The sequence below is a fragment of the Podarcis muralis genome, chromosome 14, assembly GCF_964188315.1.
Source record: "Podarcis muralis chromosome 14, rPodMur119.hap1.1, whole genome shotgun sequence".
NCBI classification, from domain to species: Eukaryota; Metazoa; Chordata; class Lepidosauria; order Squamata; family Lacertidae; genus Podarcis; species Podarcis muralis.
The window spans coordinates 33,111,097-33,136,119 of record NC_135668.1 but is presented as its reverse complement, the minus strand read 5'-3'; the positions used below and the strand labels follow the sequence as shown (position 1 = coordinate 33,136,119).

General features: G+C 39.6%; 1 protein-coding gene across 9 annotated transcripts; it reads left to right on the top strand.

Annotated features, from left to right (window-relative positions):
- The first annotated feature begins 2,096 nt into the window (after window positions 1-2,096).
- MEIOB (meiosis specific with OB-fold) lies at window positions 2,097-25,023 on the top strand. 9 transcript variants are annotated; one of them, XM_028707107.2, is made up of 14 exons: window positions 2,099-2,473; window positions 6,973-7,056; window positions 11,174-11,231; window positions 12,273-12,404; window positions 12,884-12,956; window positions 14,257-14,452; window positions 17,525-17,625; window positions 19,536-19,588; window positions 19,693-19,788; window positions 21,719-21,820; window positions 23,205-23,358; window positions 23,750-23,939; window positions 24,247-24,333; window positions 24,860-25,023. In XM_028707107.2, exons 1-14 carry the CDS (start codon window positions 2,450-2,452, stop codon window positions 24,998-25,000), a joined length of 1,491 nt encoding a protein of 496 aa, XP_028562940.2. In that variant the 5' UTR covers window positions 2,099-2,449; the 3' UTR covers window positions 25,001-25,023. The 9 variants fall into 9 exon arrangements, with proteins under 9 accessions (XP_077775321.1, XP_028562940.2, XP_028562947.2 ...); XM_028707114.2 differs by lacking the exon at window positions 2,099-2,473 and adding an exon at window positions 2,482-2,824 and having other exon boundaries at window positions 6,979-7,056; XM_028707113.2 differs by lacking the exon at window positions 2,099-2,473 and adding an exon at window positions 2,482-2,824.

Sequence of the window (25,023 nt, the reverse complement as noted above, 5' to 3'; positions counted from 1 at the left end):
TGTTTCCGTGATGAGGAGGGCAAAGTCTCCCTGGCCATACAGCTGATCTGGGGAGCCAAGCATGGCGTGCGCTGAAGCAAGAATGGGTTTTCTGGAAAAGCTGGTTATGACGACGTGTCGAGAGCCAGACGGCCTTTTCATAACTGGCTTTCAACAGAAATTCATTTATTCAAATGAAAACCACACCAAGGCAGCAAGCAGCTGGCAAGTGTGTGTGCTCATTTCAATTCTAGGTGTTTGGCTGGTGCGGGAATAGGACTGGAAGAATGGCTGGGTACAAACTATACATTTAGAGCACATTGCTTTTTGCCCAAAGAATCCTGAGAACTGTAATTTGCTAAGGGTGCTGGGAATTATAGCTCTGTGCAGGGGTAAGCTATAGTTCCCAGGATTCTTTGGAAAGAAATAATGTGCTTTAAACATATGGTATGTATGAAGCCACCATTTCTAGTTATGACTGAAAATATTTGGAGGCTTGAGGCAGAAAATCCAAATAGCACACCACACTCCAATGGTGATTTGAAAATATATTAATAAACTGATAATTTGCTACCCCCTCCTGGTGCTGCCACCTTAAGTGGACTGCATCATCACACCCAAGTGGGGTGAACCCTAAGCATTTCTGAGCTAACTGTAAAACAATGCTTATATTTTGGTTACATTTTTATAAACTGGGAAGCGCTATAAATTGGTAATAATCTGTTCTACATGCAAAAGGTCCCAGGTTCAATCCTCAACATCTCCAGATAGGGCTGGGAGAGTCCCCTGTCTGAAACCCTACAGTCAGTGTAGACAATACTGAACTAGATGAAACAATGGGCTGACTCAGTATAAGTTTGCTTTTAAAGGTGACATTTTGACATTTACACCTCACCCTTCTCCTTCTCACAAAAGCCACCATCAGTTTAGGCCTGACATAGGTAAACTTTGCCCTCCAGATGTTTTGGGACTATAACTCCCATGACCCCTAGCTAACAGGACCAGTGGTCAAGGATGATGGGAATTGTAGTCCCAAAACATCTGGAGGGCCAAGTTTGCCTTTGACTGGTTTAGGCCCTCCGGTGAATGAATGTGGAGGAAAAGGGTTGTCACCAATGTTAGTTCTACTCAGAGTAGACACACTAGCATTAACTGACATGGCTAAGATAGGTTTGTTAACTTCAGTAGGTCTACTCTAAGTAAAAAGCATTCCACTTAGCAAAGATTCCAACTGAGAAAATCTTTTGACTTTGGAACTTCGTTTACATCTGTCCTCTCACCACCCTTCAATTGGATATTATATCTGAAACACTAATCCAGTCAAAAACATGCATTGCCAGAGAGCAGAAATATCTTGGATAAGCTTGAGGTTCAACTATTTAAGCACATAAAGGTAAAGGTACCCCTGCCCGTATGGGCCAGTCTTGCCAGACTCTAGGGTTGTGCGCCCATCTCACTCTATAGGCCGGGGGCCAGCGCTGTCCGGAGACACTTCCGGGTCACGTGGCCAGCGTGACATCGCTGCTCTGGCGAGCCAGAGCCGCACACGGAGACGCCGTTTACCTTCCCGCTAGTAAGCGGTCCCTATTTATCTACTTGCACCCGGGGGTGCTTTCGAACTGCTAGGTTGGCAGGCGCTGGGACCAAGCAACAGGAGCGCACCCCGCCGCGGGGATTCGAACCGCCGACCTTTCGATCGGCAAGCCCTAGGCGCTGAGGCTTTTACCCACAGCGCCACCCGCGTCCCATATTTAAGCACATAAACCCACACAAAACTCTACTCTGAGTAAAACTTAGTTGGATTTAGCCCAAAGGGTGTTTAAAACATGACAAATATTTGGCTCCGCAACCTTTCAGCTTCAAAACTAGTTTTGTTAAATCATACTACATACAGTATTTATTTCCATTTACAGTATAGACCACCCTTCATCCATCAACAGTCCTAGGGCTGATCACAACAACAAACACATACACAACAAATTAAAATTCAAAATCACAAGAACCTGAATAAAAAGCCAAACCAAATGTTATTATTGTTTATAACCCATGGCCATTACAATATAGACACAAAATACTTATGTGTAAACACACAGACAAGAGTCACCAATCCAGTAACACAGGTATAAACCCTGAAAATAAGCAGGATTTAAAACATTCGTTTAGTTAAAAGCTCCCCATGATATTTATCGCTGATCTGACTCAGAAACAGTTCTGCACAGTAATCACTGAATAACCTTATCTTCTAGTCAATGGCAATGAAGATTACACCCACTCACGCACCGACCCATTCACACATCCTCTTGATCAAAGCAAAATTCAGTTCCCCGCAACAATTCCCCAACCACGTGGAAGCCTCTCTCCCGTTGCCAGTCTGCTTCCTGCTACTGGCCCTTTAAGGAGCTGGCGCGAGGAACACGAGGCAACCGTCGCGAAATATTTGCCAGCTGGCGCGCCTGCGGGCTGAGAGCTGATGCGTTTTCCCGCCCAAACTGTGGTAGCTTTTTTTTGTGGAACGGGACACGATTGCAGAGAGGGACAGTGCAGGGAGCACCTCATATATATATATATATATATACTTTGCATGAGGAAAGAGTGTCGTTTATTCAAAACATACATATAAGCCCCACTGTCTGCCAAAAAGAAGGGGAAAAAGAACAAAGCCCAGAGTGTATTATTTTTTTTTCATTTATGAATTGTTTCCTATAAAACATCCTGCAGCGATTTAACAATAAAACTGTACAAACTGAAACACATGAAAGGCTAATAAAAATAGCACATGCCCTGTCCCCGAATGTAAACTTGTGAGGGAAACATACACTTTTTTCTCTCTCTGAAGAGGTCAGGGGTATGTACGTAGTTTCCCTCTTTCTGTTTTTTCCCCCAGACCTCTTCTGATTATCGTTACCTCAGACTCACAAATACCCTTGGTTGTTAATAGAATATTAAGACAAATACACAGCTGTAGTCAGTACTAGTGCTACTCAAGAGTAGACCCATCAGAATTGCTAAGGACCTATTGGACTGGGGTTTTGTTGGGGGGTTTTGTTGCTGCTATTGATATTTTTTGTATATTTATTTTTGGATCTTTTGTTTTATGTGAACATTGTTCAATTTGGTTGTGTTCTTTTTGATGCGTTTTATTTATTGTTTAGTTTTATTGTATTTGTAATTATGTAAATATTTTCATGGTGTCAGCTGCCTTGAGTATGGCTTTAACAATAGAAAGGTGGTATACAAATAGTATCTTAACACCTTCATGTAAATTCTGAGGCAGCAAATAAATGATGTAAATAAATAAATTCACAAATACACTTGGGGTATACAAATTTAGCCCCCACCTTTTTCATTTAATCTTAAATATATCCAAGGTCAAGCTCTGAATGGTGCTGTGACTCTTGACTGCCTCTCCTCACAGACACTTGAAATGGCATCTGTGATTAAAGAGTACCTCCTAATTCTATTTCTGTGAAGGATGATTTACCTCAGGAGTCTCCATTTTGTCAGTCTTGGTACACAGAGATCAAGGTTCATTACTTAGACCTACCTGTGTTGGATAGGTAGCTGTTGCTCTCATATACCCTTTTTCATATACTTTTCTTTTCACAGCAAAAATGACAATTTTAATCCCTCATTGTAAACTCAAACAATCTTTTCTTCCTCAGACACAGTGACTTCTTGTTTGCTCTACCCTAGTTTTGGCCCTCGTTTTGGCTCACTCCATACTTAATAATCTGGAATAATCCAGAGAATCTCTCTTCCCACTCAGCTTTTTTTGCTCAAGGTACAAACAATTATAATGTAGTAGTAGTAGAAATAATAATAAGAATATCCTAGTTTCCCCTGATTAGCATGCCTGCTTCATCTAGCAATCACTGATGAGGTGAACAGCCCTTCAGCAAATCTCATTGTGTGAATATAATACAGGGTGAAAACAGTGTTAAGAAATGCCCAATCCACATTTTGGCTGAAAAATCCTATACCCACTCATTGGGAAGTAAGCCTCATTGAGTTAAATTACTTTCAAGTAGACTGTAGGATTGTACTGAAAACTGTCTTTATAGTGTAGCATCCCCATTTCCATCTTTTCTTAACTATACTGTACTCTGTATTTGGGAAGGGGGGGTTCCATTCCTTCTAGGATTCCCATATGTCCTCTTTTTCCAGGACACGTCCTCTTTTTCATGGGTATGTAAAATGAAAGTCGTTACTGTATAGCAATCCATAATTAAGAGTAGAAGTCAACAAATGTCCTCTTTTTTGCTCTTCAGAATATGGCACCCTACTTCTTCCTCCATTAAACTGGCCCTCACAAAATTGGCCAGCAAAGTCATGACTTCTTTAGTCCATCCCTTTTACATCCCCCATTTGTCTTAGTGCTTACTGAAAAAGGATCTATGAATAGATTTCTGTTTTCAGTTAAAAGCGGTTGCAACATACTCTACTGGCAGTTATTCCGCTCAATTAAATAGGGCGTATTGGGGTGCAGTTTTATGTCTAACCATATGTGTAACCATTCTTAATGCCCTCACAATTCCCAGAGTTCCTTGCAGGGCACAAAGGCCATTTACTGATTTAGGTTGGCAAGATAAGACAATATCCATACTTTCAATTTAAACTGGTTTAATTGTCGCACTTTCATGCACAGTATCCTGGTAATTGCAGTTTTCTGAAGGCTAGTGAACTTCTACCAGAGAATCAGCTTTTGCAGTTGAGTAATACAGCATGCTGAGGGAAAATACTGAACCCCCCATTAAGATATACTCTTGAGTTCTTGTTGATTTTGGTGTCACAGTTTGGCTTATTATCTTGGCAGTGCTGGCAACAAGCAGCTTTATACCTACGACTCCTTTTAAATCTCATTATATCCATCTTGAGATGCAGAAGATGCTTAACCCTCCTTTAGTGATTCCACACTATTTAATATTACAATTCAGATGTATCCACCAGTAACACTTTACATATTTTAAAAACTTTGTCTTTTAAATGCCTCTTTGAGGTAATCTGATTCAGTCATTAAAAAAAAAAAAGCCCACTAATCCATTTTCAATGGGCAATGAATTATTTAACACTGTATTTGAGGGAAGAATATACTATTGATAGTTGCCTAGGAGGCATAATTGGGCTGCATCTTGCTGCCTAAGACAGCTGGAAGTTTCTGTTTCTTTCCAAGTTAGAATTTTTAAATATGGAAATAGGGCACCTTAACTTTCGAAGGATCTATAAGAAAAAATAACTAGAAGTTAAAAGGAAAGACTTTCAGAATATATTAGCTGGATACACTTTATCCATGTTTAAAAAATAATAATAATCAAAAGTTGTGAAATAACCACAGTTCTGTTTGTTATGTATTATCTCCAGACAGCATTCATTTATTTTCACTTATCTAAGATATGCCAGAGATGGCCTGATGGATGAAAAGTAAAAAAGAAAGCCCAACAAAACACAACTCTGATATCTGTCAGTGAATATGAGTACAGTCCAAGGAAAACAGCTTTGAGAACTGACATTACAAAGGGCTTTTAGGCACACTGTCAGTGTACTGATTGTGACTCCTTTTTGATGCCAGTATGTGTGAGGCTTGGAAGTTTTGAACATCCCACAGAAAGTCATTTTTACTTTACAATCTGGGTTTTAAAATGAATGTTTTACAATATACCAGAAAGTCACTAAGGAACCACAACACTTTTTGGCTTCTTGGTGCTGCAGACTTATGGCAGACAATTTTTAGAATTCAGCTTTTGTTAACTCCTAAAAACCCTTTTACTGTTTTTATTGGTTTCTGCTGCTCATTTTTTTGAAAAAAAAATTATTGCTGCCATCAGTAGTTCCTTAATCCTTTTTATCTTTTTAGAAATAGTGAATGCCAGGAGAATAAACATAAAGGAATAGGCTGAGTGGGTGGTGCTAGTGATAGGGTGGGGGTGGACAAATGCCTTCCCCCAAAATTCCCTGTACAGTGTCTGCGCACTGTCTGAATTAGAAATATAGAATGTCAACAGAATGTGAACTGTTTCAAAATGTCTAAGTTTGTAATAAATTCAAAGAGCTGCTGTAGGCTAGTCCAGAGGCTTGGGCTAGAGTGCATTTGGGGAGGGGGGCTTTTGAGTCTTTCTCTTTGAGAAACATAAATTCTTCAGGCACATGGAACCAATTGCAAAGTTCTTTGGATACTGGGCACAGCTTCTTGCTGTGGTAATTTTAACTTTTCTTGAGATGGAATTTGATTTTTTTATAAAAAAAGAAGAAGCAGAAGCAGATAGTTTCTTTAATATATATATAATTTATAACATTTTTGCCCCATCCTACCTCCTGGGAGTTCAGAACTGTGGACAGTGGGTGCCTTTATCTTGTTTTCATTTAACATTTAAAAGTTGACTAGGTTGGTAAGAGACTGTGGTTCACTCATTTAGCTTCATGGTATAACTGAAGATTTGACCCCAGACTTTTCTAATCTCAAGTCCAATAGTCCATGCACAACAGGAGCTGGATTGTTTTACACAAAATTGAACAATAGGGCAAGATGAGAGCTGATGGATAGAAAAATGACGTAGGGGCCAAAGCTGATCCACAGATAAAAAGCATCAAAGTAGTCATGTGAAATCCATATAAGTTATTACTGTTCTGTATTTACTACTTTTGCACATCTTGAAATCTGTTCAGAAACTGCCACACACATATCATGTCTATCATGAGCCAATTTCAAGCTTGCAAAAGTGCCAACATGATCTGAAAGTGTTAAATTTTAAAAAGTGAAATTAAATTTAATAATGTAATTTTTTTAATCATCTGATCCAATAAAAGAACATAAGTGTTTTTTTGACAAGTTGAAACAGTTTTGTTATCTATGTTTGGCCATTACAGCATAAAAATCATCCAGAAAGCAGGTGCTGTATATCAAATTAGCTTTTTAAAGAAAATGGCTTCTCTGCAGAATGCTCTAAGTGATTTGTTTTATTTTGCTCTCTTTAAAAGCTCTAACATACTTTTCTGTAGTTTCAGATAAAAAGAATGGCCTACTCGGTTCCAACACAAAATTTTGTAGCCATTTCAGATGTGCATCCAAATCTTGCTCGTCCTGTAGGTCTTGGTGACATAAGTCTTTTTTGTTCTCCAGTGAAACTGTATATCACTATATTATATTACTGCAAAATTATGTAATTGGTTTGTCTTTATATACTCACAGCATTGGCATAATTATTAGGCACAAAGTATGTTAGCTTCTCTTTGTGTACCCTCAGAAAGTGAAAACTGATACTTCTGTTGACCACAGAGTGTGGATGCCACAACTATTGATGTTGACTGGACAGTTCATTGACTGAAGTATCAGAGACTTCTTTGTATTTTCTTTAAATAGATGTTGTGTTGATAATTTCTACAGAGTCTGCATTATAGTATCACAATACATTGAAAATGTATTCTTTTGGACTATGGACACCAGATTGGAAGCTGTGAGAGTTACTCACATGGGTAGTCCCATTCATGCACAGCTTCCCTTGACTTCCCTTGAGCATTTGAAAAAAATGATAATTGAGGCAAAAATTTCCATCTCTGTCTGTTGTTTCTTAACTATTACCGGTAAATCCATGTCAGTGTTCCAGAGAGAGCAAGGATTTGTAAGGATACTGGTGTATGTGCATATCTCTGTGTACTCTGTACTTAATAAGCACACATTGCACCTTTCAATCAGATCTGCTCAGAGTTGAGCCCCAAGGCATTTTGTCCCTATAACTTCTGCATTATAACTTCCTAGAACTCATTATGATCATTGACAGGTGAACCTGCTCATAATCTGGATTCCATATTAAAAATGAAGGTTGAATAGCCAAACTGCCCGTTACATCCAAAGATCTTCAGCCTGGTTCTATACTGCAACCATTAAAGCAGCTAAAGCTATGCTGCTTTCTCCTATTTGTGATTAGTAAGCTGTAGTATCTCTTGTTCTGTGTGTGTGTGTGCTCACATGCTGATAGCTGTTACATTACAAGAGTTGCCAAGGGCCTTGCGTTCCACATCAATTCAAGTCCACACCCTCTTGCAAAGCCCCTTGGCAAGGCACAGCTGCATCATGCAGAAGTTGCTGAGCACTGGTACATTTGTACCAACATCTCTAGCTGCCCAATTCACATGACAGAATCAACTCACAGGACCAGATCAAAGGGATAAGGCAGGAATGGGGAACCTGTAGCCCTTCAGAAGTTGTTGGACTCCAGTTCCCATCAGCCCCAGACAGTGCAGCTAATGGACAGTGATGTTAGGAGCCATAGTATAACAATATTTGGAGTGCCACATGTTTCCCATTCCTGGGATAAGGTGTTATCTTCACCTGGTACAATAATGATGCTGAGACAATGGCACTGGATCCCATACTTCAATGTTTGCATTGGGCTGTTGAAACACAAATGGTAAGAACCAGGACTTAGAAAAACTAAAAAAAATGTTGCATACATAATATGGGTGGCAACTACATACAACACATTGAAAATGTATATATAGCTTTATTGTTTTATATTTATACTCTTCTCTCATTTATTTTTGATATAATAAAAAGTAGTATTATTTTGCAGATGGCTGTACTTGTGCGAGTCTTAAACCTCAGAATAAGACATTTAGTCTGCAGTCGTAAACATGCTAATCTGGGAGAAGTAAGCCTCACTAAACTAAATGAGGCTTACTTCTGAGTTGACATATTTAGGATTGTCATGTTAGTCTCATTACATTCAATGTGGATTACTCTCTCAAGGAAATGTGCGTAGGATTGCAGCCTAAGGATTATTAAGTATTTTAGGGACCAACAACAGAGAGTTTTGGGCCTGAAACTCAGATGGCTTACTTAAAGTCCTGACAGGGGCAAGAGAAATATATTTGTATCTCCCAGGACTTTACTGTTCATCCTAACACAAACGGCACACATACTACCGTAACGTGAACTCTTTGTTGATTTTAACATAAAATAAGAGTAGTAATTTCCTCCTATCAAAAGTTAAAGAATGTATTACAAGGCCATAGATTTCTTCAAGGGATGTTTCTTTGGCACTGAATTGAAAGCACATGAAAGATTCTCTTGTGGGGTGGATGTATTTGGCCACAAGATTTTATTTAGTGTACAGCATTGAGAGTATCAATGTGTGGACCAAGCAAGAATTTAATTGTAGTTTTACTTGATAAACAAATAATGCTTTCAATCTGGAAAAGAAATATGGTTTATTTAATGTCAGACATAAAGTAATTCATATTGAAGGAAGCTAGTAGTAGACTTTATAGTGTGTGACTTTATAGTGTGTGACTTTATACATGTGAATCAGGAAGTTTTTAACATTTGACGCTTTATTATGTTTTTATATTCTGCTAGAGAAACCCAGCCAGACGGGTGGGGTATAAATAATAAAATTATTATCATTATTATTATTATTTATAAAAGAACTAGCTCCGATAAAATTAATTCTACAACATTATTTCAAATAATATTATATATAACTGAAGCACTATGTCACTGTTTTAAGTTACGTGAATGCCAAAGGTCAAAATGAAGTAAGATGAAGATATAGAGTAAAAATAACGAGTTTGGAAAGTGTCAGCAGAAAATCCTGGCAAATGGACACAGAAGTTTATTTTCTCCTTTTGATTGGTTAAATGGTATAACTAAAATATCTCAGAATTAAGGATATCTAAAAGAGGTTTAGGAATATTTCTCAAGCTTTTAATTTGGAATTATGGAATTTCACTTTGTTAAAAGAGTCAAATAATGTTGTAAATATAAATTTTAAGAAGACTTTGAAATAAATACTATTGTAAGCAGAGTCTTAGAACATATTTGGGATTCCAAGAACCAGCTCTCTATTATCAGCAGAATTATACACAAGATATTCTGCCATTTAATTAAATTACTGTGAGTTAGGAAATGAAACATTTTGAATGCGAATTAATAGAATGCACTTTAAGAAAGCTTTCAAAGACCTGAGGGAATTATATTTCATTGCAAACATACCCTGAGTGAACTTATCCAGATAAATGCTGGAATAGTTTTCTTGCCCCATCTAGTGACTGAAAGGCACATAGAAATCTGCAAGCCTATTTTTCAACAGGTGTTTTGTTCATTCTGTTTTCCTGAAACCCAATTCAAGAATGTAATGTGTGCTGGTTTGGGGGGGGGGGTAAAGCTAAGAGACCTAATGTTTGGAGTCCTTTTAGGATATGACTTCTTATCTTTGGGGGTTTTTTAAACTAAGCCAGCCAGTTCACTAAACATTACAGTGTTATTGTTTCAACACTACTGATACAAATCTGCAAAAGCATCTTTGTTTGGTGGTAATTGTTGCCTTTAAGCATAGGTATTTCCTCTAAAAGTCTAAATAAATGCATATTTTAAGGGCTTAATGCACAACATACCCAAATTCATTTACTGCTTCCCCATGCACCTACGTTTTTAAAAAGCATAGCAGTTTCTGAGAAAGGGAAAATTCATGTGGAGAAGTGGTAGAAAGGGAAAGTTTATGGAACCCCTACCTTTCTTCTGTGTCACTGTTCACAACTGCCATTTTGGGGAGTTCATTTAGCTTAGCAAAAATGTCTGTTGTTTAGCTTAGCAAAAATGACTGTATGTAACATGCAGCTAGCTACCCTGCTGAGAGTTCATGATGGTACAGTAAAAAAATAGGAGTTTCTTTAATAGTGAAGAAAAATAGAAATGCTCCTTTTATGCCACTGTGCAGACATGGGAAATCACATGGCCTCCATCTGTCATGGATACTTTAGTTGAGATTCCTGCATTGCAGGGGGTTGTACTAGATGACCCTTGGGGCCCCTTCCAACTCTATAATTCTATGATTTAGATGACTCAGGAACTTGTACCCTAATTGGTTTGACTTTGACATGCCCTTAGCCTATTCCGCAGTGTGCATAAGCTGCTCACTGCCAGTGCAAGTGACAAAAAAGTGTATGTTTTCAGGTAAACATTTTCCTTACAGAGACAGACAGATGTGGGGTCTTTATATTATTTCCCAGTCTTCATCTTTTAATATATTGAGAAAACCACTTAGGTTGTTAATTTATTGATGCTTCTGTAGAATAAGTGCATTAAAATAAAAACAGTTAAATATGCTTTTTATTACTGAAGGACAAGAGAGTCTGTGAAATCAAATACATCCTGTACATCTGTATTTGATGTATATATTCTGTAATCTCTTTTTTCCCCCAGAGTATAATTGGTATGGTGATTGGGAAAACAGATGCCAAAGGCTTTCCAGACAGAAAAAGTAAAGTTCTTTTAAGCCACAAATTCTCTTTTTTTTCTGGCTCTATCTTCAATCTAACCAAAAAGCATGTGCATCAACTGGTGGGGATATTTTATGCAAAAACTATATTGAAATTAAAGTGTAGATTAACAAAGCTCTAAGAGAGAGTAACAACATGTTAATTGAAACAAGCATCTCATCAACTTTATCCCTTGCTGAAACCTGGCTTAACATTTTTAAGGGCACCTGCATCTGCTAGGGTTAGTTAACATAGCACTGAATTTCCCACTATTTTGTAAGCATCTGACGATATCTGATGATAGTGGAATATTTCATTCCATGCAAAGTTTTTGTCAAAACAATGAGGCACTTGCACTGCTGGTCTCTGGCTAAACTGCAATTGAACCAGCCATGGCACCATTTTTCTCCCATTCATGAAAATATAATATTTTAATTAAAAAAGGAGTGACCTCTAGTGGTAGTTAATGAGATTGTTCTCCTTTGCTTTGTACTAGCTGTCGGGAACTTTTGGCCCTACAGATGTTGCTGAACTACAACCCATTCCCAGCCACTGACCATTTGCTGGGGTAGATGAGAGTTGTAGTTCAGCAACAGCTGTATGGCCAAAAGCTCCCCTCACCTGCTTTATACCTGTTTCTCATTAAGTGATCCTTTGTCCAAATCCAGCTTGTCAAGCTTTTACAGCCACTCCTCTTCCTCTCTTATCAACATTACTTTGCTCCTGCTGCTGCTGCTGCTGCTGCTGCTGCTGCTGCTGCTGGCACCCCAGCACTGACCTCCATATTTCTTTATCATATGCCATATGCACATCATAAGGGAAAATGGCGGCTGATACTATGGTGATGACAGCCTCCACAACCAATAGGTGTCTGAGACAGATGACAGTTCTGAAGTCAATTTGATTGAGGTGGGCTGTTTTCTGCCATGACTTAACACTGGGCAGAATGTAACAATAAGTACACATAATATTTTCATGTGTCTTACACGGAATTAAAACTTTTAACTGGATTCTAAAACTGTCTCTGTTTCTTGTCACTGCAGATATTGGATCAGAAAGGTACACTTTTAGCTTCACTGTCCGTGATTCGCCATCTTATTTCATAAATGTACATTCTTGGGGAAGAGAGGACTATATTAAATCACTTTCAGAAAGCTTTAGAGTTGGTGACTGTGGTGAGCTGGAGTTTATTCCGAACATATTTCAATTTCAGTATGTTTCCCTCCTCTTTAAATCAGTATAATGTGTTGTGGTCCTAGTGTGTTATCCTTCAAAGAGTTGTGGACTATTTAATTGGAACCAAATTTTTTAGTTAGATTGAGTGAGAGGGGGAAAAGTAAACTAAAAAGAACCAACAAGATTCAATCTAATAAAGCTGTCATCAAGAGACATGGACTGAAAAAGTAATCTCCCAGATTCCCTCTCAGATGCTAAGTTTTTACTGTTTCAGTCTTCTAAAAATGGTCCATAAATTTAATAATAATAATAATCCAGCCAGATTTAAGCAGTTAAGGCTGAAATTGTATGCAGGTACCCAGGAGTAAAGCTGACTGAAAACCATTAGAACTGGATTGCCAGTGTCTTGCTGAATGAACTTGTAAGCAGTCATTTAAATCCATACTTATGTGGCTTTCCACTGTTTTCCCTTTTATAGTCATAATTGAAAATCCTTTAGTTCAGACAAAAGAGGCTGAAAAGGAAGAAAAATTCAACGCTACAACTCCTAGGTAACTGTAAAGTCAGAATCTTATACCCTAAATAAGACTAAAACATGTATACAAGTGGCATATTCAGATTCTTGATACCAGATGATACAGATGTTACTCTTGAAAAATTTATATAGCTGTCTGGCAAGGGATTAGTTAGTGTCCTCCACTAATGCTACAAAATGACCTGACAGCCAAGCAACACCAAACAGTTATTGATTAGACATTGTGTCCGGATTTTCACTTTTTGAGATATGGCAATTCTAACATCTCTTAACTCTGAAACTATCGTAATACCCTGTACTGCAGCATAGAAATGAATCTTAAACTCAGGGCTCATCCACACTTACCTTTTGCCCTGTGCTTTCTAGGAACAGGTCCACAATTTAAAGTGCTGTATTTGAGGGCCCCCCCTTTTTTTGCCCTGGCACTTTCCCTGAGAAAACCTGCTCTTTAATGCTTAATCAAAACAAATGTCAGTTTGTGTCTCCATAGATTGCCATTTGCTCTGATTCAGCAGTAAAGAGCAGGGTTTCACAGGGAAAGTGCAGGGCAAAAAAAGCAGGCACAGAGCTTTAAAGCATGGATGCAGCACAAAAGGAAGTCTGGAATACCTCAGTCGACGTATATTAGGTATTATTTGGCTCCATTCAATGTAAGTATATTGCGTAGAAAACTGCAAAACCCCTGCATTTTGCAGAGCCTCAGAAACTGAGTAACTGATACATCAAACTGGGGTTCATAGTTAATACCCCAGAATCCAAAATTGTCTGAATCACTTCGAACTGGTGCCAAAGTTTTGCAGTGGTTTTGCAGCAGTTGTACTCGCACCAACTCTGTGAGACGGAGAGATAGTGAGTGGCCTAAGATTGGCTGATGGCTATTTGTATGGGGACTCTATCAATTACATCACACTGGCCCTGTATTTGCTGAATTGCAGCTTTTTTCAAGTCTTGTTTTGAGCAACCTTAGGTGTTAACGGCTCTTAAAGTACCTTCAGTTACTCACAACAGATGTCAAAAGTATTTCTTATTGCAACACTAAAATATGCAGAACTATCTGCTTCCAGAGCTTAGAGTAGGTTAATAATCCATTTCTCCCCCCACCCCATGAAGCGATGTCAGTGTCAACTCTGCCTGCCAATGACTTGACTTCTGTTTGTACAAAGAAGCCACTATTCTCTGGTATCAATTGTAAAGTGCTTTTCACAACATCAGTATAACATCAGTATTACAATAACCCATAACAATTCAGAGTTCATCATATAGGAAAAAGCCTTTAGTAGTGATGAGTAAAGTATTGTTTGTGTTGTGCATGTCAGCTGCTACAAACTGCTCCTCAGTGAGAATCATTCCGTGGTTAAAATCTGTCCCCACTATGAAGCTGACACCAAACTACTGTCCCTGTTGAATCTACCTGTGAAGAACCCTCAAGATTTTTACTCTCTGGCGGACATTGCAGCCAATGGACAGAGCCTGGAAGGAAGAATCATTAATATTCTTGCAGCTGTCAAGTCGGTAAGTCAGAAAAACTGTAACATATTGTAGAGCTTCTACTGTAGCCCGGTGGTCAAATTAATTTATGTATAGTTAAGGATTTATTGGACCATCTCTGATTGGAGTTGTCTCCTTTTGTCTTGGTCAGCAGCCAGTTGGCTTGATTTAATGCCAAGGAAGGTTTGCAAGTAATATTAATGAAAAATTTCGTAAACAGCACATTTCACAAAGCCTTCATGTGCCTAGGCTGCCACCCTGAAACAGCACAATATAAGGAAGTTTATTTAAAGTCTTTTGACATTCACACACAGATTAGTTTTTAACTATAAGATTAAGCATGAATGCTAAATTGGTTTATTGATTTAGCACATGTCTCACTGACCCTTCATCTTTGTCCTCTTAAGAACGTAGGAAGAGCCCTGCTGAATCAGCGCACAGGCCAATCTAGCCCAGCATCCTGTGCTCATAGTAGCCAACCAAATACTTAACGCATGGGTAGGCAAACTAAGACTTGGGGGCCTTATTTAGCCCAATTGCCTTCTAAATCCAGCCCGCAGACAGTCCTGGAATCAGTGTGTTTTTACATGAGTAGAATGTGTCCTTTTATTAAAAATGCATCTCTGTGTTATTTGTGGGCCATAGGAATTCGTTCCTTTTTATTCTTTCCAAAATATAGTCCGGCACACCACAAGGTCTGAGGGACAATGGACCAGCCCCCTGCTGAAAGAGTTTGCTGACCTCTGACTTAAGGGAAGCCCACAAGCATGACATCGGCACAACAGCACTTTTGCCACTGAATAGGAATATGCTAGGGGATGCGGGTGGCGCTGTGGGTAAAAGCCTCAGCGCCTAGGGCTTGCCGATCGAAAGGTTGGCAGTTCGAATCCCCGCGGCGGGGTGCGCTCCCGTTGTTCGGTCCCAGCGCCTGCCAACCTAGCAGTTCGAAAGCACTCCCGGGTGCAAGTAGATAAATAGGGACCGCTTACTAGCGGGAAGGTAAACAGTGTTTCTGTGTGCGGCTCTGGCTCGCCAGAGCAGCAATGTCACGCTGGCCACGTGACCCGGAAGTGTCTCCGGACAGCGCTGGCCCCTGGCCTCTTGAGTGAGATGGGCGCACAACCCTAGAGTCTGTCAAGACTGGCCCGTACGGGCAGGGGTACCTTTACCTTTACCTTTACCTTTAGGAATATGCTGCCTCCAACAGTGGCGGTTAAACATTGCTGTCATATAGCATTAAGAACATGAAACACTTTAAGTTTTCTTTCTTACATACTCCATTCAACGAGGGCACAATCCATTAAGAAGTTCTCTTGCACAGACCCCATTGCAATTAGCAGGACCTATACAATACCATGCTAAATGCCATGGTGATTGCTGTGTGCAAATGCCATCCAAATCTATCAAACTGCGCTACTTACTTGATATCACAAATCACACTTGTCTATACAAGTTTCTGGCATCTTCAATTTTAAAAAAAAGCTGAATCTACAAGTGATGAGAAATACCTCTCTCTGCCCAAGAACTTGAACAGTAATTGCTACTCAGAGTACACAATACTGGACTATATGGTCCACAGGTCTCACCTGAGTTAGTATAAGGCAGCTTCATATGTTTACCAGAGTGGGGGGGTATCTGCAAGTCTCCAGCCTTACGTTCGCCACCAGTTAGTGATTATCTCCTGCAAATATCTTTTTTTTTCATCTGATTTTCAAGAATTCAGTTGGGCTTACTTTTTATTTTGGAGACCCAGTTGGAAGAGGGCAGGCAATAAGGAATGAATAACATTTATAGGGAAGAATCAGCAAGCAAAGGGAGGCTTAAGTACCCACTCTTACCCGCTGTTATCTCCCCTATAAGTGCCTCAGAGGAAAACGTGGGGTTTGGTGATCTATATGTCTCCTTACAGTGTGCAGTTCTGCCCTTAGAAAGTTGCTAAGGTAAATGCTTTTCTACTCTATTGCAAGAGTATTCATGTAGTCTTTTGAATGTAAAAATGCAATAAACTGGAGCAGAGCTGCTTACTCTCCTTCAGCAATGCCCTACAATTTTGCAAGTCCTTCATTGGATTCATTTTTCTGTGAAGAATGAGGTGCACATGCACACTGAGAGATTTTTATTGCAGCCAGCCCTGCTGAAGTGTTTGTAGTGCAGACCAGTGGTGGAAGCTACCCATTGTGACTGCTGGGGCAGAAGCCAGGGAGGCTAAGAGTAGGCAAAACCAGGGCCAGTGGCAGGCAAACCCAACGCATTGTAGTTTTGTCCCCACCTTCCTCCCTACAAGAGCAATAATGATACTAAGGGGGAAGAAGCTGGCAGCCAATGTCCCCCCCTGGACCTGTTGTAAGTGCAATGACAAAAGCTGGGCACCACCTCTCTGCCGAGCGGTACCAAGATTACAGGGGGTTTGAGGCATTCACCCTGGGCTCCTTTGGAGAATTGAAGACATGGTGGATACTGTTGTACCTTTAAGAAATATGGTTTATCAACATATTTACACATTCAGTCTGCATGAAGGGAGTCCAGATTTTACAGCAAGGTCATTTCAAGAGGGAGTTGTTCCCCATAGCAGTATAGCACTGGAGGCAAAAGTATTTCTCCTAGCCAACCTGCCCAAAATGCATCTCAGTCTTTTTTCTCTCTTCCTCTTCCCAGCACACCTTGCTAAAACACTATTTTCCTGACACCCCACACCTAGCTACCCTGCCAATCTGTCTACTCAGGCCAAAGATTCCTCTTAGAATGGACCACCAACACCTTTGTCATGTTAATGTCTCTATCTCAGGTGAGGCACTGGCTTGGAAGAAAGCTTAGCCTGTACTTTTCCACTGGCCTCCAGTTCTTCCCTTCAATACTCCAAAAACCAAAATTCTACCATTTATTAATTTCTAGGGTTTGGGGGGTCCCCCCAATCTATAACACCACAAAGGGAGTCAGGTGGCAGCTGGCTAAGAGCAGAGTAAGGCAGTCTAATAAACCAGACTTCACTGGTGTAGATAGCAGACACATAAAAATGGGGATACACTATTGCTTTTGACAAGGTTGGTGTGTGCACAAGATGAAGATTGCAAATCATTTGTTGTTCACTTTACAAAGATTGGAGAACCAAAGTATTTCACCACTTCGGACAGACGAAAGGGTCACAGATGTGAAGTAAGGCTGTATGATGAAACCGAGTCTTCCTTTGCAATGATATGGTAAGGTGTATTCTAAATCACAATCCAACTATACCCATTAATACAAAAATAAGAGGCTACACTGAACGTAAGTACATATTGCTATCATTAATTGAAGCTTCTTATTAATTGTGCGGTGTCTCTCATGATACAGCCGCATTCATTTAATGGCAGCAATATCCATTAACTTCTATAACATACAAGGCTGTCCAATAGAATGGTCTTGAATATATTACCCATTTCTATGAGTTATTGACAATTTCTCCCCTAAGGAGAGGCAGAGTGAAACAAAGCTGCAAATCAATTACAAAAGGTCATGAGGAGATGAGGAAATAAAAGAAGCCATTTAGTCAGTCAGACCATTGATGATCATTCCTGATCAAAGCAACATATTGTCAAGTAGCAACTATAGATTAACCTTTGCGTAAATGCTTATCATCAAGACTTTTATACATTAAAAATGCTTCAAAAATTTCTTAGAGAACATGTAGCAAATACTGTATTAAGAATGTAAGAGGAGCCCTGGTTAAGATTTCTCTTTCAAGAGAAAACTAAATAAACACCGCTGCTCTTTTAGAAAAACTAGATTACCTAGACAGAGAGGGAAGAATCTGGATAGAAAAGGAGCTTTTAATTTTTCAGTCCTTCTTGTGTCTGGGCCAAGTGGCATTTCCATGTTCTGAAGCCACAAGGCACAATTTAGTAGTTGTGATGTGCAAGTGCCCCTACTGTTCCAATATGCGGATAAAGCTCAATGAGCATAGAAGGTGCTCTCATCTTTATCAGCTAGTGAACATTCTGGGAACATACATTTTCATAGACGAGAATGGAAAGCTTCTGCATGTGTGGGGATTTGAATTTGAATTTTGAAACAAGCTTTTTTCTGGTTGCACACACTCAACACATAAATATAGGTTAACATTTCAAGAACTGAAATGTAAGTTAAGAATGTAAATTGGTTAGGTGCAGAGCAACTGCTGCTATGCATGAGACATCCTGCTGCGTGCAAGACTGACATCTGAATCCACAAGTATTATAATTTTGCTCACTTTCCCTTAGTCACTCAGCCACTTGGTCACAGCCATGATGCTTTTTGTATAGTTTTGACCTGTGCTCTTATGCTTATACAGTCTGGGTTCAGCATATGGCTCATAAACAAGGGATTCCCTGCTCCAGGTGTCAACCTCTTACAAATAGGACCTCCACACTTGCTCTGCAGTTCTCTTCCTGAGCGCTTGTGACTGCTTGTTTTCAGAGGCAGACTAAGATATATCTGTTTAGCAATTTGCTCAGCACCTATTCTGCCTTCAACCAAAGGAAAAGCAGTGCCCAACCTGGTGATTACAGAATGAACAATGCAAGTAGGGGACTGCAACATAAGATGGGGAAAAGGTGGTGGTAAGGAAACACTGAGCTACTTTAAATGAATTCATATCTCCAGGGCCTGGTGAGCTACTGCAATGTGCTCTACATGGGGCTACCTTTGAAGGTGACTCAGAAACTACAACTAATACAGAATGCAGCTAGGACCTGAACCAATAGTTCCAAGTTTCAAGAAAGAAGATCCTGATTAAATTCAGGAAGAACTTTCTGAAAGAGCTGTTTGACGGTGGAATAAACTTCCACAAGAGGGGGTGGAATCTCTTTCCTAGGAGGGTTTTAAGCAGAGGTTGGATGGTCATCTGCCACGTATGTTTTAGTTGAGATTCCAGCATTGCAGGGCGTTGGACTAGATGATCCTTGGGGTACTTTCCAACTCTACAATTCTATGATTCTTTGACATTTGTTACTTTTTATATTGTTGTATCATTTTAATATTTGGAAGTTGCCCTGATACAAGAGTGTCAATATATTCTATCAACACAAATAGAAAATATTAACATTTTAAACAAATAAACATTTGTATTAATTGAATGCTACTATTTTTCTAGCTGGGACAATGAATCTATCCAGCTTGCACAGAGCTGGGTGCCACGAGAAACAGGTACTTCTCAGTTTTTTATATATAGTATTTTTGCTGAGGTTATCACTAGTGTAAAGCTTTGCCTGTAATAACAAAATAATAATAAATAATATTTTTCTTCCCAGTAATATTTGCATCAGATGTAAGAATAAATTTTGACAAATTTAGAAATTGCATGGTTGCAACTGTACTCTCAAAATCCATCATTACTACTAATCCCGGTAAGACACAATTCTAAAACCTTGTTAAATTGTCATAGAATGCCTTATATTATCCTAACGCTTTTATTGAAAATTTATCTATTTATTTAATATATTTATTCTCTCAAGTTGGTATTCAGGGCAGCTTAGAACATTAAAATATGATCGCTTAGGACTTTAAACGCAGTTCTACTTGTTTAAAACCTACAGAATAATTCCCTGCCCATTTGCAACATTGAGTTTCTTTATGGCAATAGTTTAATACTACCTGTTTTACTAAGTGCCCAGCTCTATATCTATCAGTACTTTCTTTTTTCTTTGTACATTTCAAAAGTTCAATCTGTACTTCTATTTCCTCCTAAACCCTCACCTGTGTTCAGTCTATGATCCTTATCTACTGACAATGCTACAATCCATCCTGCTGAACAGACACAAAGCCTTGGCTTTCTTTAATTTTCCTTTATTCCCCATATTTAGTCCAATCTATGTCATTATCATCCTCACACTACTTAGCCATCTGGAGATTTGCTCCTTCTTTTGCTCACTCTTGGAACTACCTCCTAAAAAATGAGATGCCACTTCCCCCTTTTCCTTCAAAACCCATCTTTTATAAAGCTTTTGGTAGAACTCCTAGTCCCAATGCCATGTTGTAAACTAAGTACAGTACTTAATAGAAACATTTTCTGTTCCTGTTTACCCCTGCCTCCATTTCCTTCTTCTCCCGTTTGTCTCTCCCTGTGATGAATTGTAGATTGCAAGTATTCTGAGCAGTACCCTGTCCTCTTGTCCTCTGTAAGGCACCATACACATTGATGATGCTCTATGTATATATAAATATTTGTATAGAAAATACGTGCCTTCGTTACATATCTTTAGGTCCCAGGCAAAAACATTTTGCTTTTCCCAGGCCTTTGCCTAATTAAACAATCTATGGCCTTTTAAACTAGGACGGGGTATTTCTCCTTTGTTATTATGTATATTGGGACACGGGTGACGCTGTGGGTAAAAGCCTCAGCGCCTAGGGCTTGCCGATCGAAAGGTCGGCGGTTCGAATCCCCGCGGCGGGGTGCACTCCTGTTGTTCGGTCCCAGCGCCTGCCAACCTAGCAGTTCGAAAGCACTCCCGGGTGCAAGTAGATAAATAGGGACCGCTTACTAGCGGGAAGGTAAACGGCGTTTCCGTGTGCGGCTCTGGCTCGCCAGAGCAGCGATGTCATGCTGGCCACATGACCCGGAAGTGTCTCCGGACAGCGCTGGCCCCCAGCCTCTTGAGTGAGATGGGCGCACAACCCTAGAGTCTGTCAAGACTGGCCCGTACGGGCAGGGGTACCTTTACCTTTACCTTATTATGTATATTTGTGTTTTTATACTATAAACTGCACTGTGATCCTCAAATGAAGGGCAGTATACTTAACTTGCTTACTAAATAAATAAATAAATAAATTTCAGTCCCACATGTCCTTATTAAAAAGGACATAATATATTATGACTGGGAAAGACTTCTGCCTATAACAATGGAGGGCTACTTCCAGAAAGATTAGACAATTCTGGGATAGATGGTATCTCAATGTATGATCTTAAGGCACATGAGGCCACCACCTTGCTGAAGCTAAGCAGGTCTGGGTCTGACCCTGGAGTCCATGACAGAAGAAAGGTGGAATACATGTGTAAGAAAATACATTAATGGATCATCCACCTGCTTTACTATAAGGTGGTCTTATAGGTTTCATTTCTATCAACACAATCCTCTATGTGTTAATTCAGACGTAAATCCTGTTCACATCAATGGACCGAATGCCTTGTGTGTAAAGAATTACAGCAATGTCTTTTCTGTAGCAGACATCAACCAAATACATGGAGCTAACCATTTAGCTAAAAAATCTCCTACAAACTATTTTGGCATTATGCAACTTTACCTTTATTAATACTGCTTTGAAAAATATTTTTTCAAGATACACCAGAAGCAATCAATCTACACAACTTTATAAGAGAAAGTGCAGAAATGTTAGATTTGGATGATGAAATGGGAGATCATTTCAGAGATTCCATAAATGGTGAGTGTTTACCAAGTAGTCCTTTAATCTGATAGAAATATATTTTTAAAAATTAAAAAATTGTCCAGTAGCACCTTAGAGACCAACTAAGTTTGTTCTTGGTATGAGCTTTTCTGAGGTTGATGGACTTCCATTTCATGCAGCTCAATGTGGTGCCTTCCATGGTTCTAGATTCAGGTATCTGAATCTAGACTGCTATATACAGTGGTGCCCCGCAAGACGAATGCCTCGGAAGATGAAAAACCCGCAAGACGAAAGGGTTTTCCGTCGCGGAGGCGCTTCGCAAGACGAAGTTCCCTATGGGCTTGCTTCGCAAGACGAAAACGTCTTGCGAGTCTCCCCGCTTCCCCCCCCCCTTTTTCAAAGCGGCTAAGCTGTTAATAGCCTTTTAACAGCTTAGCCGCTAAGCCGCTAATAGCGCTAAATCGCTAATAGCGCTAATCCGCTTAGCCGCCAATGGGGTTGCTTCGCAAAAAACCGCTAGAAGAAAAGAATCGCGGAACGGATTCTTTTCGTCTTGCGAGGCACCACTGTATTGCTTAGATCATGGGTGTCAAACACAAGGCCCGCGGGCCGAATCCGGCCCGCCAGACCTCGTCATGTGGCCCGTGTAGCCGCCGCCAGCCGCCAGCCTTCACCTTTTATTCTGGCTCTTTTTTTTCTTTTTTTTTGACACAAGAAAGCCGCCTCTTCAGCGCATGCGCGGCAGCCTACAAGCCAGAGAACGTCTGCCCTCTAGCGGCGCCGGCCATTCTACACAGGAAACCTCCACTTTACATGCATTCAGGAAACCTCCACTTGTTTTTATATTGAGTCCTACAGATACAACCTGCCCTTTGAGGGTGACCAAACTGCTGATGCGGCCCCCGATGAATTTGAGTTTAACACCCCTGGCTTAGATTTACCCTTCTAAATGCAAACAGTTCTCAGAACACAGGCTAACTTTTTTTGCTGTTTTTTTTTTTTAAGGACAGCATGTATTCAAAGTTATTGCCACATACTTCAGAGGCAAATGTATGTTAAAAGTTCTCATGTACAATCCATTTGATGCTGCGTGCCATTCTGAGAACTATTAACTGGGAAGTATGCTATAAACAGGGAAGTGTTCAGCTATCATGGCTCAGAGAATAAAGAGTGGACTTCAGTCTGGGAAATCATAAAAATTAACTAAAGTTTAACTGTTCTGGTTATAATACAAATGAATAACAGAGTCTTTTCTGTCCAATGGCATGTTATGATTTTAAATGTTTTTTTCTTATGGTAAACTATATTTTATTGAAGTCCAAAGTCCACTAGTCAGTGGGAAGTTTTTTCCTGTCTTTAAACTTCAGATCAAGTCCCTTTTTAAAAAGACAATCTTACTTCTTTTTCCTGTTATCTTTAGTACAGGCAATAGTTGATGTTTATACAGTGGAGCAATTAAAGATGAAAGCTTTGCAAAATGAGGGAAAATCAGAACCTTTCTATGGCATTATTTTTGCCTACATTTCTACGCTGAATATTGATAATGAGACAACTAAAATAATACGAAACAGATGGTAAGCACCTCATTAAGTGTCCTGGACATTTATCCTGCTCCTCACTCCCATTCCAAATCAGCTTGAAAAACTTCCATCTCTCTATTCCTCATACCACTTTTTCCTCCTAACTCAGCATCAAAGCCTTTTCTGAAGTACTGTAACCTTATCTAACTCGCATGTCCAAAGATTCTTTGCTCTTCAGCCATCCTTCTTTCTTGCCTTTGAGCCAAGATAGCATGTCTATTCTATATTATCCATTCTATTATTGTATACTCATAATTAAACAAGAAGCATATAAAAACAATGTGACAATTTCATCAGATATAATGAATAGGTATGTTAGATGCGTAATAACTAAACACACACACGTTCATTCATTTAAAATCTTGCCCTCTTTTCTTTTCTGCAGTAGCAAGTGCCACTATGTGGTCAATGAAGGAACAAACTCATGCTCCTTCTGTAGCAGCTTTGTCTCCTCCTCAGATGCCTCACTACTCTTTGCCAGCTTTGATGTACTAGTTGATCTGACAGACCACACAGGCACTCTCCATTCTTGCAATCTCTCAGACACAGTGGCTGAAGAAGCTTTAGGCTGCACGGTAAGAATGTATTAGAAATAGATCTCTTCTATTCAGGTTTATGGTTCAAGTTGTGTTTAGCACGTATCGAGAGCCTGAGGTTTAATGCACTGCACCAGTGCTGCATCTGATGAAATATACTCTAGCCCCAAAAAAGTTATGCTGCAATAAATTTACTGATCTTTCAAGGCACTTCAAGGCCTGCTTGGTTTTGCTGTGAACCTACTGTATGTATGCACTTCTGAAAACACTCATCTTCCTTTTGACTCATGCTTCACTTCATGCTTGTGTGCACTGCATACCAATTAAGTTGTGGTCACTCCATTAGGTCCAGGAGTTCCAGACTCTGACAGAGGCTCAAAAAACAGCCCTAAAATGGCACCTTCTTCTAGAACGAAGCAAAATTTATTTTAAAGTAAGTATAGAAATAAGAAAATACAAACTTAAATGAGAACCATTCTCCATGACAACCCTCACCCTATTAACATATTCTGAGGAATCCATTATCAAAGTTTCTTTTAGTGAATCAAGAACTGAGATTTGAAAAAGGCGTTTTCTATGATTGCCAATAATACAGATCAGTTTATCCAGCAAGTTCTGCAGGAGGCAACACCAACCAACTTTGGAGGGGCAGGTGGGGGAATTGTCAGCTTGTACATTTTCTGGTAGATAACAGATTTCTGCATGTAACTGCTCATCCAAGCAGATGAAGTTAAAAGTAGCTGGTGTGTGTGTGTGTGTGTGTGCACGCGCGAAGATTTTCTGTGAGAAAACAAGGTCAGAAGGACTAATAGCCCTCTCCTGCCCACCTTCTCCTTCAAACTGCCACTGGACACCATAATATGTAGTTCTAACTTTATATCAAGTTGCATTATCTTCTTGCAAACTGTATTTTTTGGAGAAGTATTTTTTTTTAAAAAAAATCTAATTTACTTCTATAGGTTATTATTTCGCCCAGTTCACGAACCGGACTGAGAGTTAGTTTGCTTTCTTGCAAACTAGCAGATCCTGTGGAGGCCAGTCAAAACCTGCCTGGAAAAGACCTACCTTGCCCAGCTTCAGAACAGCTGGAAGGAGTCTAAGTTGTTGTAATATGGTGAATTTA